The sequence below is a fragment of the Scyliorhinus torazame genome, chromosome 16 (assembly GCF_047496885.1).
Source record: "Scyliorhinus torazame isolate Kashiwa2021f chromosome 16, sScyTor2.1, whole genome shotgun sequence".
Lineage (NCBI taxonomy): Eukaryota > Metazoa > Chordata > Chondrichthyes > Carcharhiniformes > Scyliorhinidae > Scyliorhinus > Scyliorhinus torazame.
In genome coordinates, this window is record NC_092722.1 from 163,743,352 (window position 1) to 163,757,567 (window position 14,216).

The 14,216-nt window shown below is 45.5% G+C and overlaps 1 protein-coding gene across 1 annotated transcript in view; it reads right to left on the minus strand.

Moving 5' to 3' along the window:
- gucy2g (guanylate cyclase 2g) overlaps positions 1-14,216 on the minus strand; it is a 128,453-nt gene that overhangs the window by 15,321 nt on the left and 98,916 nt on the right. Inside the window, exons 18-19 of the mRNA XM_072477630.1 lie at positions 6,101-6,293; positions 868-1,042 (exon numbers count right to left, since the gene is read on the minus strand). Of these exons, the coding sequence (XP_072333731.1) occupies positions 868-1,042; positions 6,101-6,293 (368 nt within the window). The remainder of the gene's footprint in view (positions 1-867; positions 1,043-6,100; positions 6,294-14,216) is intronic.

The window sequence follows — 14,216 nt, forward strand, 5'->3', positions numbered from 1 at the left end:
TGACCACATTTATATAACTGCGATCTATGAGGCTTTCCGCCACCTGCAGACTCCTAAGTGCATCCAATTGCTGCTCCAACCGAACCATGCGGTCTGTGAGGAGCTCCAGTTGGGTGCACTTTCTGCAGATGAAGACATCCGGGACGCTGGAAGCCTCCCGGACCTGCCACATCTCACAGTCAGAGCACTGCACCCCTCTAACTGACATTGCCTCAATTAATTAAAATTAAAAGTTTAAAATGCTTTTAAATATATTTTTTAATTTTTAAAAAGTTACTGTTAACTATCTGTTTCCTAGCACTAGATTTCTAATATAAATGCGAAAGCTAAATATAGTACTCTCCGATCTCTGGTTTAGATACCCCTCGAAATTATAATTGAGTAATTATGTTTAATTATTTACCAATGCTTAATTTTTTTAATTTAGTGTAGATTCCCAACCAGCCACTCAGGTCACAGCTTTTCTGTGATGTCACTTCAGTTTCCCCCCCGACACACACAATTTGAAAAAGGTATAAAAGTAAAAATGAGTAAAAATCACTTACTTACCTTCTTATCTTCTGAGTGTCTTAGATGTTCTCAGGTTCTCTCCCTGACAGAGACTGCTCCTCCTCCTCTTCCGAACGGCTCCCGAAACTAGGCCGCGATCTTTTAAAATCTCCGCCTAGGCCCACTCCCCTGCCCATCCAGCCATAGCACCCATAGCCCCATAATATAACCTGCACATCCCTGGACACTAAGGGATAATTTAGCATTGCCAATACACAGAACCTGCACATCTTTGGACATTCTATATAGGTATTGTACATATATAGCATAAAAACAATTTGTGACAGAAACATTTGAGTCAAACTAATGTTATGTTACCTGTGTTTAGTCCAATGCGAAGTTTCATTTGCACATTATCTATGTGTCTTATCTTAAACCTCACAATGGCACTGAGAAAATGCAAAGACATTGTGGCAATTTCCCCAGCGTGCTGTATTCCATTGCGAATTGGAAGTCCACTTGCTACCATGTAAGCATCGCCTATCGTTTCAACCTTCAGTCAAGATAGAAATAGAATGCGATAATAAATTTCACAATTAGAAAGGAATGTCTAAACATCTGGACGATGGAAGGGAACAGACATTCAGAAGATTTCTGTCTCCCTTTTAAATTGTACTTATTTTTTAAGAGGAAAGAGACATCAGGGTTGATTGACATCACGACACTAATCACAGTACTACACGCTGTTTAAATTTGTGAATATTTGCTGTCACTCCAGATGTGTTCGTTGATTCAACAACTGTTTGTTGCCAATACAAACAATATGTAAATGATGCAATCAGTTACACAAGTACTGGAGAAAAGTAATTGTGCCAATTGTTAGCATTGCCATCCCGATGGACAAGATTTTCCTGGGAATCAGCAAAGGCGGGCGTTGAACCCATGACAACAATGATGGCTTTTCCCGTCGTGTAGTACTGAGTGCCAAAGATTTTCATCCACGTGTTCCATGCCATATCGCTAGCAGCGTGGCCTCTGATTCGTCCACCTCACCATCACCTCAGCGCTGTGATCATCATAGCAACAAATTTAAAGGCCACAGTTCTCTGTTCTCGTACATTTAATCTCAGACGCCTTGGAAACTTCTCTTAATTTCTCTAGTTTGCTTAACTAGCTAGACTATAGTTCTCTGCACTTTCTTTCTTAGCCATTGCTCCATGTTGTGGGTTTTTTTCCAGCAAAGGTAAAAGAGATGTTTACCTTTCTAACCTTCTAAACCAGTTGCTACTGCATTCAGCTAAAATTAAACTCAAAAGCTTTCTACCTTAAAAAGGTCCCTGGTTCTAAGCAACAACCCCATGCTTCTGCTAGCTTTTATTTATTATTTACATCATAACCTCTCGGAACACAGTTTGAATTGAAACCAAAACCCCCACACATATAAACACCTTTGTCCAGCAGGAATCTAACTATAATGTTTACCCTTCCTTACACAGAAACAATACATTGAACCCACTTAAAACCAAAGCTTGTTTCTAATATTTACCAATACAATATTAAACTACATTTGGTTTCCTATGCATGCCTGTTGATCTTAAGGAATGATAATGTCTCCCACAATGAACAGGGCTAACACCTCGTGCCAGTGAGACTAACAGGAGAACAATGTTCACAGAAAGCATGTGAAAATAATAGGATGTCCTCACTGGATCCCCTCATGAATCTAGCAGCAATCAGCATGTCTCAAACTCATCTGCCTCGCCTGGACATCGCCATTGACTGAAGCCTGACATCCTCTCCCTCAAGGATTCCACTGGGTCTAATGAGGTGGCAGCTCTGTGCGATTCATCGTCTGAGTGCCGAGCTAGTCCTGCAATTCCTTCCTCTTCTTAAGAAACAAAAGCAGCTCTCACAGCTCTGCTAGAAGTAGTTGGTTTTAGAAGGCTAGAGAGGGAACATCTCTCTGCTTTACCAGAAGAAAAGCCATACAATGGAGTAATGGTGAAGAAAAATCCTAAGTTGCTTTACAAGTATATTACAGGTCAAAGGATAACTAGGGAAAGAGTAGGGTCCATTAAGGACCACAGTAGTAATTTGTGTGTGGACCTGGAGGATGTAGTTAGGGTTTCTAACTGAATACTTTGTGTCGGTGTTCACAAGTGGACTGGACGATGTGGTATAAAAATCAGGGAGAAGGACTCTGATGAAATTAAAGAAATTAACATTGGCAGAGACGAGGTTTTGAGTGATCTGTCATGCTTAAAAGTAGACAAATATCCAGGGCCAGGTGAAATGTATCCTAGGTTGTTGGGTGAGGCAAGGGAGGAAATAGTTGGGGCACTGGCATTTTTTTTCAATTCCTCTCTGGCCACAGGAGAGGTACTGGAGGTTTGGAAGATAGCCAATGTGATCCCATTATTCAAGAAGGGAGGAAGGGATACATCAGGAAACTACAGGCCAGTCAATCTAACCTCATTGGTGGGGAAACTACTGGAAGCAATTCTGCAAGACAGAATTAATCTGCATTTGGAGAGGCAGCGATTACTCAAGATGGTTTCGTTAAGGGGTGGTCATGTCTGACCAACTTGATTGAATTTTTCGAAGACGTTACCAGGTGTAAATGCGGGCCATGCATTTGACGTACTCAACTTGGATGCCAGCAAGGCTTTTAATAAGGTCCCACATTGGAGACTGCTAGCTAAGGTTTGAGCCCAAGGGATCAAAGGAAATTTGGCAAATTGGATCCAGAATTGGCTGAGTGGTAGGAAGCAGAGGGCGATGGGCAAGAGGAGTTTTTCCTGACTAGAAGCCTGTGTCCAGTGGGGTCTCACAGGAATCAGTGTTGGGGCCCTTGCTGCTTACGGTTTATATCAATGATTTAGACATAAATGTAGGAGGGTTCATCAGTAAGTTTGCGAATGATACGAATATGCCTTGGTGGAGGGATCAATGACCAGAGGTATAGATTTCAGGTAAAGGGTGTCATAATATACACCAGTATATCATAGTGCAGACACACACACTGATGGACACACAGCAAGACCAATCAACACACACAACACCGCAGCCAATCACCAGTTAGAGCACACTCACTATATCGACAGAGGGCATCAGAGATCCCGCTCAATTGGGATGCAGCTTCTCAGAAGGACAGAGCTTACAGCTTACAGCACAGATCTTCACCATGTGCTGAGTGCATAGGCTGGTTAGGACAGCATAGGTCTTTAGTTTAATCTAACATTGTGTTAACCCACAGTGAAAGTATGTTCAACAGTTTCTAACTTAATAAAATAGTGTTGTACTATTTTAAGTGTTGGTGGCCTGTATGTGTTCCACGGATCCAGAGCACCCAACACATCAAAGGGCAGGAGGTTTAGAGGGGATGTGAGGAAAAACTTTCACCCAGAGAGTGGTAGAAGTCTGGAACTTACTACCTGAAAGGGTAGTGGAGGCAGAGACCCTCATAACATTTAAGAAGCATTTAGATGTGCACTTGCGATGCCGAGGTATACAAGGCTTTGGGTCGAGTGCTCGTAAATGAGATTCAAATAGTTAGGTGGTTGCTTTTGACTGGCAGAGACATGATGAGCTGAAGGACCTTTCCTGTGCTGCAGACCTCCATGACACTATGACTCTAAAAGCAATGCCGGAAATCTAAAGTCCAGCTAGTAAACAAACTAGTGAAATGAAGAGAAATGTCCAGGAAGTCTGCAGTTAAGTGAATAGAGACCAAGGTATTGTTCAGAAGAATTCAAGGAAGAGTAAACAAAATGTTCTGAGTTGAGGAGACAATTGAAGTCACTTTCAAAGATAAGACAAACGTTTGATTCCATTGCAATTCAGTCTGGGAATTGAGAGTTAAAGCAATTGTGAGCAGTTTACACAGCAATCAAAACAAAGAAACCTTAAAAGGGATTGGTATGAAATCTTGGACTGGATTTGCTGTTAAAAGTGGAGCAGAAGCAAGAGTAATTTGGAAAACCTGTCTGGATTCTGGAATGCAAACTGCTAAGGGAAAGCATGCTTATGGGAGAAGATTTAAAGTGTGTTTTGGGGAGTGGGGTTCAGAAACTATCCTGTGACAATCATCTGGGGGATTCTGAGGAGACAGCCACAAACATTCACTTGGGGGACAGAGTGGAGAGTGTAATTGCCCGTAGTCATCTTGTGTGCTGAAAAGGGACTTTGTGCTAATGAGATGATTGTAGATCAAGATGAACTTTGTCATCTTTGTTAATCCTAAAACATGTGTGTAATTGTTAATTACGGGGGGAAGGGGTGCTGTAAAGGTGTATTGCAGCTTACTCCAATGTTTTCATGTTTAATAAATGTTTTTTTCTGTTGTCAAAACTAGGCAGTGCTGATCCTGATCTAGGGGGGCATTTGTCAATGCACGCCTCAGTACACAGCCAAAGATTAAGCACGCTCAGACGGACAATGGCACACCATGGCAGTCAGCGATTTTTGAAGTAAGAGCACCAAGTGTTAAATGCTGTGCAGCAAACAGTGGTATCCACACACATACATGACACTTGAATAGGCATAATTGTGTGAGTACATTGACTCCAGGCATCACTTGAGTTACAGCTGAATGGTCTCAGCTGAATGGGGCAATGGTCACTGACATTGTCCTTGGCAACATCCCACCTCCAGAACCCACACTCTCCACTGTTTATAGGTTAAAACTTTGGTACTCCCTCCTTCCCTGATTCTGTACCAGGGGTTGCAATGGTTCAGGACGGCAGGTCACCATTCACCTTCTCAAGGGTAATTAGGGATGGCCAATAAATGCCGACCTAGCCAGCGACGCCCACATCCCATGAATGAATAAAACAAACAAGTAATTAAACCGGATTGAGGGCAATGTCTTTTTTTTCTGGTTGGATGGAATCTTTCTGCACAGTTGGGATCGTTTTATATTGAAAAAGTCTGCACTAATTGAACTGGTTAAAAACAGTGACATTGCATTGTGTGCATGTGAGGTGTGATTGAAGAGATTGAGTCGATTGAAGTGGGGTTGGGGCTGAGGGGGACCAGAATGAGAGCATTTCCATCTACTACCCTAAGCAAATGGTGAAATTGTGGGCACAGTCAACTTAAAAGACTGGAAATACACCTTGTTAGTAACTTCCAGTGTCTTTCAGCGCATCAGACTGGCTTATTGATATTTCAGGTGAAGTTTACTTTGAATGGGGCAAAGTGGAGTAAAATTTGACTGGGAAATATCCATGTGTCCTGTCTACAGGATGCTTTAGTGGAGTGACATTTTGGCCGGGATTTTTCGGAGCTGTGTGACGTTGTGAACTTCCGCTCCCCTCAAAAGTCAATGGACTTTTGGCTGGCCAGAGACATCCTCCACAGCGGGTCCCACCATGGCATGGGAGGAAAATCCCAGTCTATATTAATATCAGGAATGTGTCCAATAAAAATGTTCAGAAGAAGAATATTCTTTGCTTATGCTTTGACTATTTAATCCTGCCTTCATATGTCAAAAGTGGGGGAATTGTGTAATTGTTGTTCCTCAGTTTATGTCTGCCAGGAAAATAGGATAAAAGTAGTTGGATTTTACTCACCACTTAATACATCAAGCATTGTGTAAGCATTCTCCTACCTTGTATACATCATAAGACATTATAATGTCATCAAACAGACTGTAGAGATCATTGAGCATATCCACGACTTGTAGTGGTGTGCTGCTGGAGCACAGGTTTGTGAAGCCAACAATATCGGAGAAGAAGATAGTAACACATTCAAAGAATTCCGGCTCCACAGGATTTCCTTGCATGAGCTGTTCTGCAATGAACCTGTTGATAATGAGAATGACAACTATCAGTCAGGAGGCAGCTAATCTGTAATCTAAAGAAGGTCCATGAATCTTGATGAAAGCTCATTGACTCAAAATGGCGAAAGAATAATCTTCAGAGGCTGGGGTACCGTGTCTGCCTGAATTCCTGGTGTCTTGGCCACCATGTATAAAACATATGATGAATAGTGCACTTAAATAGGATTTGGGTTAAAATTCAGGGTTGACCTGTAAGTCATGAGACTACGTGGGCTTAACCTTACAGTGTGTATAAAATGTAATTGGCATGGCAAGGCTGAACAAGGCAGCACGGTAGCACATGTGGCTAGCACTGTGGCTTCACAGCGCCAGGGTCCCAGGTTCGATTCCCCGCTGGGTCACTGTCTGTGCGGAGTCTGCACATTCTCCCCGTGTATGCGTGGGTTTCCCCCGGGTGCTCCAGTTTCCTCCCACAGTCCAAAGACGTGCAGGTTAGGTGGATTGGCCATGATAAATTGCCCTTAGTGTCCAAAAAGGTTAGATGGGGTTATTGTGTTATGGGGATAGGGTGGAAGTGAGGGCTTAAGTGGGTCGGTGCAGACACGATGGGCCGAATGGCCTCCTTCTGCACTGTATGTTCTATTTAAGTTTAAAGCCCATATAGCTTTGTTGCACGGAAAAGGGCTTTAAATTTGCCTCCAATGTGTAACAACCCATCTTGTTAACAGATGTGTGAAAATCGATGGAGGGGTGTAACTGGCAGCCGGGACCTGAATCCAGGATTCCCAACATCATTCCCGAGGTTTCCAATTTCCAGCCATGCCTTTGAAGGGTGCGAGCCGGTTTGGGTCACAAGCCCTCTCTCTGTACTCCCAACCTGACTGGCTCCATTGTGAAGCTAGGTATGTCCTAGTGCTCCATATTTTTCATGGAGCTGGATCGGCATTTCAAAGAGCAATAGTTTACGGCACCTTAAGAGGTGTTGTGAAAAATAGTCTGGGTGAGGGATCCTTTTGAAAAGAAAGTTTAAAAAGATCCTCCTCATGCCCTTCCATGCCATGCCATTACCCGCCCCCTTGGCCTCTCATGCGTGCTATGCTATGGCGTTTCTATACCCATTAACTATACACTGTATGGAACCAATGAATACTCTAGTCATTATACGGTTTTTTGGCATGGAGGACATGAAGGTCCATTGGGGTGAGTAGGCGGGCATATCTTGAGAGGCAGGGCATAAGGATTAATGGGCTGTGGATGGGGGCATATTTTGGCATGAGGTGCCAATGAGGCTGGGTGAGTGGGCATGGGGTGGCATGGAGACTGTGTGGGGTGGTGAGGGGTGTGGGGAGTGAGAGCCAGAAGTTATTATTTTCCTCCAACTGGGATGAAATCCAACAGCACTAAGCCCACCTCGGCACTGAGCAGGCTCTGGCTGCCTCCAAACCCTTTCCCAGGTTGACTGGCCCAACTGCAGTTTGCAGACCTGCTTTCCTGTCGTTAACTTCAACAACAGAGCATTCCGCTGCCTACTTCGCTATTGAAATATATTGAATTGCATGGAAATGCTGTATTTGTGTAGTATCTATGAACTAAATTCATCAGAATTCTCATATGGCAGAGTGATTAGCACTGTTGCCTCACAGTGTCAGGAACCAGGGGCGAGATTCTCCGACCCCCCCCGCCAGGTCGGAGAATTGCCGGGGGCTGGCGTGAATCCCGCCCCCGCCGGTTGCCAAATTCTCCGGCACCGGATATTCGTCGGTTGGCGGGCCCCCCCCCTGCGATTCATGCCTGTCCCGCCGGCGTAGATTAAACCACCTACCTTACCGGCGGGACAAGGCGGCGCGGGCGGGCTCCGGGGTCCTGGGGGGGGCGCGGGGCGATCTGGCCCCGGGGGGTGCCCCCATGGTGGCCTGGCCCGCGATTGGGGCCCACCGATCCGCGGGCGGGCCTGTGCCGTGGGGGCACTCTTTCCCTTCCGCCTCCACCACAGTCTCCACCATGGCGGAGGCAGAAGAGACTCCCTCCAATGCGCATGCGCGGGAATGCCATCAGCGGCCGCTAACGCTCCCGCGCATGTGCCGCCAGGAGGTGTTATTTCCGCGCCAGCTGGCGAGGCACCAAAGGCCTTTTCCACCAGCTGGCGGGGTGGGAATTTGGCGCCGACCTAGCCCCTTAAGGGTGGGGCTCGGCCCCCCAAGATGCGGAGCATTCCGCACCTTTGGGGCGGCGCGATGCCCGACTGATTTGCGCCGTTTCGGGCGCCAGTCGGTGGACATCGCGCCGTTTCTGGAGAATTTCGCCCCAGGTTTCAATTCCGACCTTTGGTGACTGTACGTCCGGAGTTTGCACATTCTCCTCGTGTGCGCGTGGGTTTCCTCCGGGTGCTCCGGTTTCCTCTCGCAGTCAAAATATATGCAGGTTAGGTGGATTGGCCAGGCTAAATTGCTCCTTAGTGTCTAAATATTAGGTGCGATTACGGGTATAAGGTGGGAGAGTGGGCCTAGGTAAGGTGCTCTTTCAGAGGGTCGGTGCAGACTTGATGGGCCTCAAAAGTCAGTGGGTGCAGAGTCTTTGAACATTTTCAAAGCAGAGGTAGAAAGATTCTTGATAAGCAAGGGGATGAAAGGTTATTGCAGGTAAGCGGGACATGACAGGTAAGCACTTTCTTTCTTTTTCTTTTTATCTAGAGGGGATGGCAGGGAAGGTAGTGCAATGTTCCTCCTGCAGAATGTTTGAGGTGAGGGACGCCGTCAGTGTCCCTGCTGATTTCATCTGTGGGAATTGCACCCATCTCCAGCTCCTCAGAAACCGCGTTAGGGAACTGGAGCTGGAGCTGGATGAACTTCGGATCATTCGGGAGGTAGAGGTGGTCATAGATAGAAGCTTCAGGGATGTAGTTACTCTGAAGAATAAAGATAGATGGGTGACGGTGAGAGGGGCTGGGAGGAAGCAGTCAGTACAGGGATCCCCTGTGGTCGTTCCCCTTAGTAACAAGTATACCTCTTTGGATACTGTTGGGGCTGGGGACTTACCAGGGGTAAGCCATGGGGTGCAGCTCTCTGGCGCAGAGTCTGTCCCTGTTGCTCAGAAGGGAAAAGGGGAGAGGAGTAGAGCATTAGTCATTGGAGACTCCATAGTTAGGGGGATAGATAGGAGATGCTGTGGGAATGAGAGAGACTCGCGGTTCGTGTGTTGCCTCCCAGGTGCCAGGGTGCGTGATGTCTCGGATCGTGTTTTCGGGATCCTTAAGTGGGAGGGGGAGCAGACCCAAGTCGTGGTCCACATAGATACCAACAACATAGGTAGGAAAAGGGATAGGAATGTAAGGCAGGAATTCAGGGAGCTAGGGTGGAAACTTAGATCTAGGAAAAACAGAGTTATTATCTCTGGGTTGTTAGCCGTGCCACGTGATAGCGAGACGACTAATAGGGAAAGAGAAAAGTTGAACGCGTGGCTACAGGGATGGTGCAGGAGAGAGGGTTTCAGATTTCTGGATAATTGGGGCTCATTCTGGGGCTGGTGGGACCTCTACAAACGGGATGGTCTACACCTGGACCACAGGGGTACCAAAATCCTGGGGGCGAAATTTGCTAATGCTCTTCAGGAGGGTTTAAACTAGTTCAGCAGGGGCTTGGGAACCTGAATTGTAGCTCCAGTATACAGGAGGTTGAGAGTAGTGAGGTCATGAGTTGCAGGAGTGTACCGGCAGGCAGGAAGGTGGTTTAAAGTGTGTCTTCTTCAATGCCAGGAGCATCCAAAATAAGGTGGGTGAACTTGTGGCATGGGTTGGTACCTGGGACATCGATGTTGTGGCCATTTCGGAGACATGGGTAGAGCAGGGACAGGAATGGTTGTTGCAGGTGCCGGGGTTTAGATATTTCAGTAAGCTCAGGGAAGGTGGTAAAAGAGGGGGAGGGTTGGCATTGTTAGTCAAGGATAGTATTACAGTGGCAGAAAGGACGTTTGATGAAGACTCGTCGATTGAGGTAGTATGGGCTGAGGTTAGAAACAGGAAAGGAGAGATCACCCTGTTAGGGGTTTTCTATAGGCCTCCGAAAAGTTCCAGAGATGTAGAGGAAAGGATTGCAAAGATGATTCTGGATAGGAGCAAAAGCAACAGGGTAGTTGTTATGGGGGACTTTAACTTTCTAAATATTGACTGGAAATGCTATAGTTCGAGTACTTTAGATGGGTCCATTTTTGTCCAATGTGTGCAGGAGGGTTTCCTGACACAGTATCTAGATAGGCCAACGAGAGGCGAGGCCGTATTGGATTTGGTACTGGGTAATGAACCAGGACAGGTGTTAGATTTGGAGGTAGGTGAGCACTTTGGTGATAGTGACCACAATGCGATTATGTTTACTTTAGTGATGGAAAGGGATAGGTATATACCGCAGGGCAAGAGTTATATCTGGGGGAAAGGCAATTATGATGCGATGAGGCAAGACTTAGGATGCATCAGATGGAGAGGAAAACTGCAGGGGATGGGCACAATGGAAATGTGGAGCTTGTTCAAGGAACAGCTACTGCGTGTCCTTGATAAGTATGTACCTGTCAGGCAGGGAGGAAGTGGTCGAGCAAGGGAACCGTGGTTTACTAAGGCAGTCGAAACACTTGTCAAGAGGAAGAAGGAGGCTTATATAAAGATGAGCCATGAAGGTTCAGTAAGGGCGCTCGAGAGTTACACGTTAGCTAGGAAGGACCTAAAGAGAGAGCTACGAAGAGTCAGGAGGGGACATGAGAAGTCGGATCAAGGATAACCCTAAAGCTTTCTATAGATATGTCAGGAATAAAAGAATGACGAGGTAAGAGTAGGGCCAGTCAAGGACAGTAGTGAGAAGTTGTGCTTGGAGTCAGAGGAGATAGGCGAGGTGCTAAATGAATATTTTCCGTCAGTATTCACACAGGAAAAAGACAATGTTGTTGAGGAGAATACTGAGATTCAGGCTACTAGACTAGAAGGGCTTGTGATTCATAAGGAGGAGGTGTTAACAATTCTGGAAAGGGTGAAAATAGATAAGTCCCCTGGGCCGGATGGGATTTATCCTAGGATTCTCTGGGAAGCTAGGGAGGAGATTGCTGAGCCTATGGCTTTGATCTTTAAGTCATCTTTGCCAACAGGAATAGTGCCAGAAGACTGGAGGATAGCAAATGTTGTCCCCTTGTTCAAGAAGGGGAGTAGAGACAACCCCGGTAACTATAGACCAGTGAGCCTTACTTCTGTTGTGGGCAAAATCTTGGAAAGGTTTATAAGAGATAGGGTGTATAATCATCTGGAAAGGAATAATTTGATTAGACATAGTCAACAAGGTTTTGTGAAGGGTAGGTCGTGCCTCACAAATCCTATTGAGTTCTTTGAGAAGGTGACCAAACAGGTGGATGAGGTTAAAGCAGTTGATGTGGTGTATATGGATTTCAGTAAAGCGTTTGATAAGGTTCCCCACGGTAGGCTACTGCAGAAAATACAGAGGCATGGGATTCAGGGAGATTTAGCAGTTTGGATCAGAAATTGGCTAGCTGGAAGAAGACAAAGGGTGGTGGTTGATGGGAAGTGTTCAGACTGGAGGCCAGTTACTAGTGGTGTACCACAAGGATCTGTTTTGGGGCCACTGCTGTTTGTCATTTTTATGAATGACCTGGAGGAGGGCGTAGAAGGATGGATGAGTAAATTTGCAGATGACACTAAAGTCGGTGGAGTTGTGGACAGTGCGGAAGGATGTTACAAGTTTCAGAGGGGCATAGATAAGCTGCAGCGCTGGGCTGAGAGGTGGCAAATGGAGTTTAATGCAGAAAAGTGTGAGGTGATTCATTTCGGAAGGAATAACAGGAAGACAGAGTACTGGGCTAATGGTAAGATTCTTTGCAGTGTGGATGAGCAGAGAGATCTCGGTGTCCATGTACATAGATCCCTGAAAGTTGCCACTCAGGTTGAGAGGGTTGGTAAGAAGGCGTACGGTGTGTTAGCTTTTATTGGTAGAGGGATTGAGTTTCGGAGCCATGAGGTCATGTTGCAGCTGTACAAAACACTGGTGTGGCCGCATTTGGAGTATTGCGTGCAATTCTGGTCGCCACATTATAGGAAGGATGTGGAAGCATTGGAAAGGGTGCAGAGGAGATTTACCAGAATGTTGCCTGGTATGGAGGGAAGATCTTATGAAGAAAGACTGAGGGACTTGAGGCTGTTTTCGTTAGAGAGAAGAAGGTTAAGAGTTGACTTAATTGAGGCATACAAGATGATCAGAGGATTGGATAGGGTGGACAGCGAGAGCCTTTTTCCTCGGATGGTGATGTCTAGCACGAGGGGACATAGCTTTAAATTGAGGGGAGATAGATATAAGACAGATGTCAGAGGTAGGTTCTTTACTCCGAGAGTAGTAAGGGTGTAGCATGCCCTGCCTGCAACAGTAGTGGACTCGCCAATACTAAGGGCATTCAAATGGTCATTGGATAGACATATGGACTATAAGGGAATAGTGTAGATGGACTTTAGAGTGGTTTCACAGGTCGGCACAACATCGAGGGCCGAAGGGCCTGTACTGCGCTGTAATGTTGTATGTTGTATGTTGTATGTTGTATGTTCTATGTTACAATCAGATCAAACATGATTTAATTGAATGGCAGAGCAGGCTCAGAGTGGCCTACGCCTGCTCCTAACTCATACGTTTGTATGTTCTTTCCCTCTCTGCAGCTGAGCGGAGGTTGAATTTGTATTATTCCTTGTGTTTGAATAAAGCTCGTAGTCTTACAGTTGAAGTAGATGCTTTATTTCTATGAGTTTGTTCTCTCTCCAGCGCTTATACTATGTTACATCTGAGCTGCCTGTCTGTGTCCTGCTCACCAGCTGCCATTCCTGTGAAGACTTCCTGTTTGTCTATGTTTATATACATCTCTGGTGCTCCCTCTAGTGGTTACTTAATTGTAGTGTATTTACCTTAACCCCTTGTGTATATACAGTGATGCATATCACTACAGAATTCACTCACTCTAAGTTACATTTTTTTCTTTGTCGTTATTCTAATTATCGGATAATTCCTCGGTAAAATTGGATAATGAAATACACTTTTGCTTATAAGTATCTGAGGGGGTTGGCAATGTAAATGTTGAGAAGATATTTCTCCTCCAGGGGAGCATCTAGAACTCGAGGGCCCAGTTTAATTATCACGGGTCTTTGAGCTAATACAGCGATGAGGAGGAATTTCTTCTTTGCACAGAGAGTGCTGCTTGGCTAAACGGGAGTGCTTTTGGAGTTGGATGAAAAACAGAAAGTTGTAAGGGGTAAGTAGTAATTAAACTTAATTTCAGGGCTAATTTCAAGCTAAATGAGTTCTTTAATCTTTGAGTTGGTATCACTCATGAGAGGGACGGTGTGGGTATAGAAATCAGGAAGCAGAGAGTGATGATCGAGGGTGTTTTCTGACTGGAAGCCTGTGTGCAATGGGGTCCCACAGAGATCAGTGTTGGGGCCTGTTGTGTTATGCTTCTTCATGTAGCATAAGCTGCTTCCTTGATGTATGCTCTGACAAAGGAAGGTTCAGACTTGGAGATAGGTTTAACACATTTATTGAACAGTTAACAATTCTCCTACTTGAGTTTGACTCTCTTGCTAATCTTGCTATAGTAACTCAGTCTAACTAACCAGTCTGCTCTAAGCCATGTGGTGGGTGTGATGCTTCTGATCTGCCCCGAGCTTCTCTCAGAGTGTCACCTGTGGATAAGAGAAAGAGCATGTGTGCCCTGTCCTTTTATATGGGTTGCCCCCTTGTGGTAGTGTCACCTCTGGGTGTCTTGACTGTCCATTGTTCGTGTCCTAGTCTATGTGTTCATTAGCTGTATGTTTGCATGTCATGACATCTCCGGTGCTCCCTCTAGTGTTTACTTAGTTGTAGTGTATTTGCATTAACCCCTTCTGTATATAAAGTGATGCATATCACCACATCCCCCC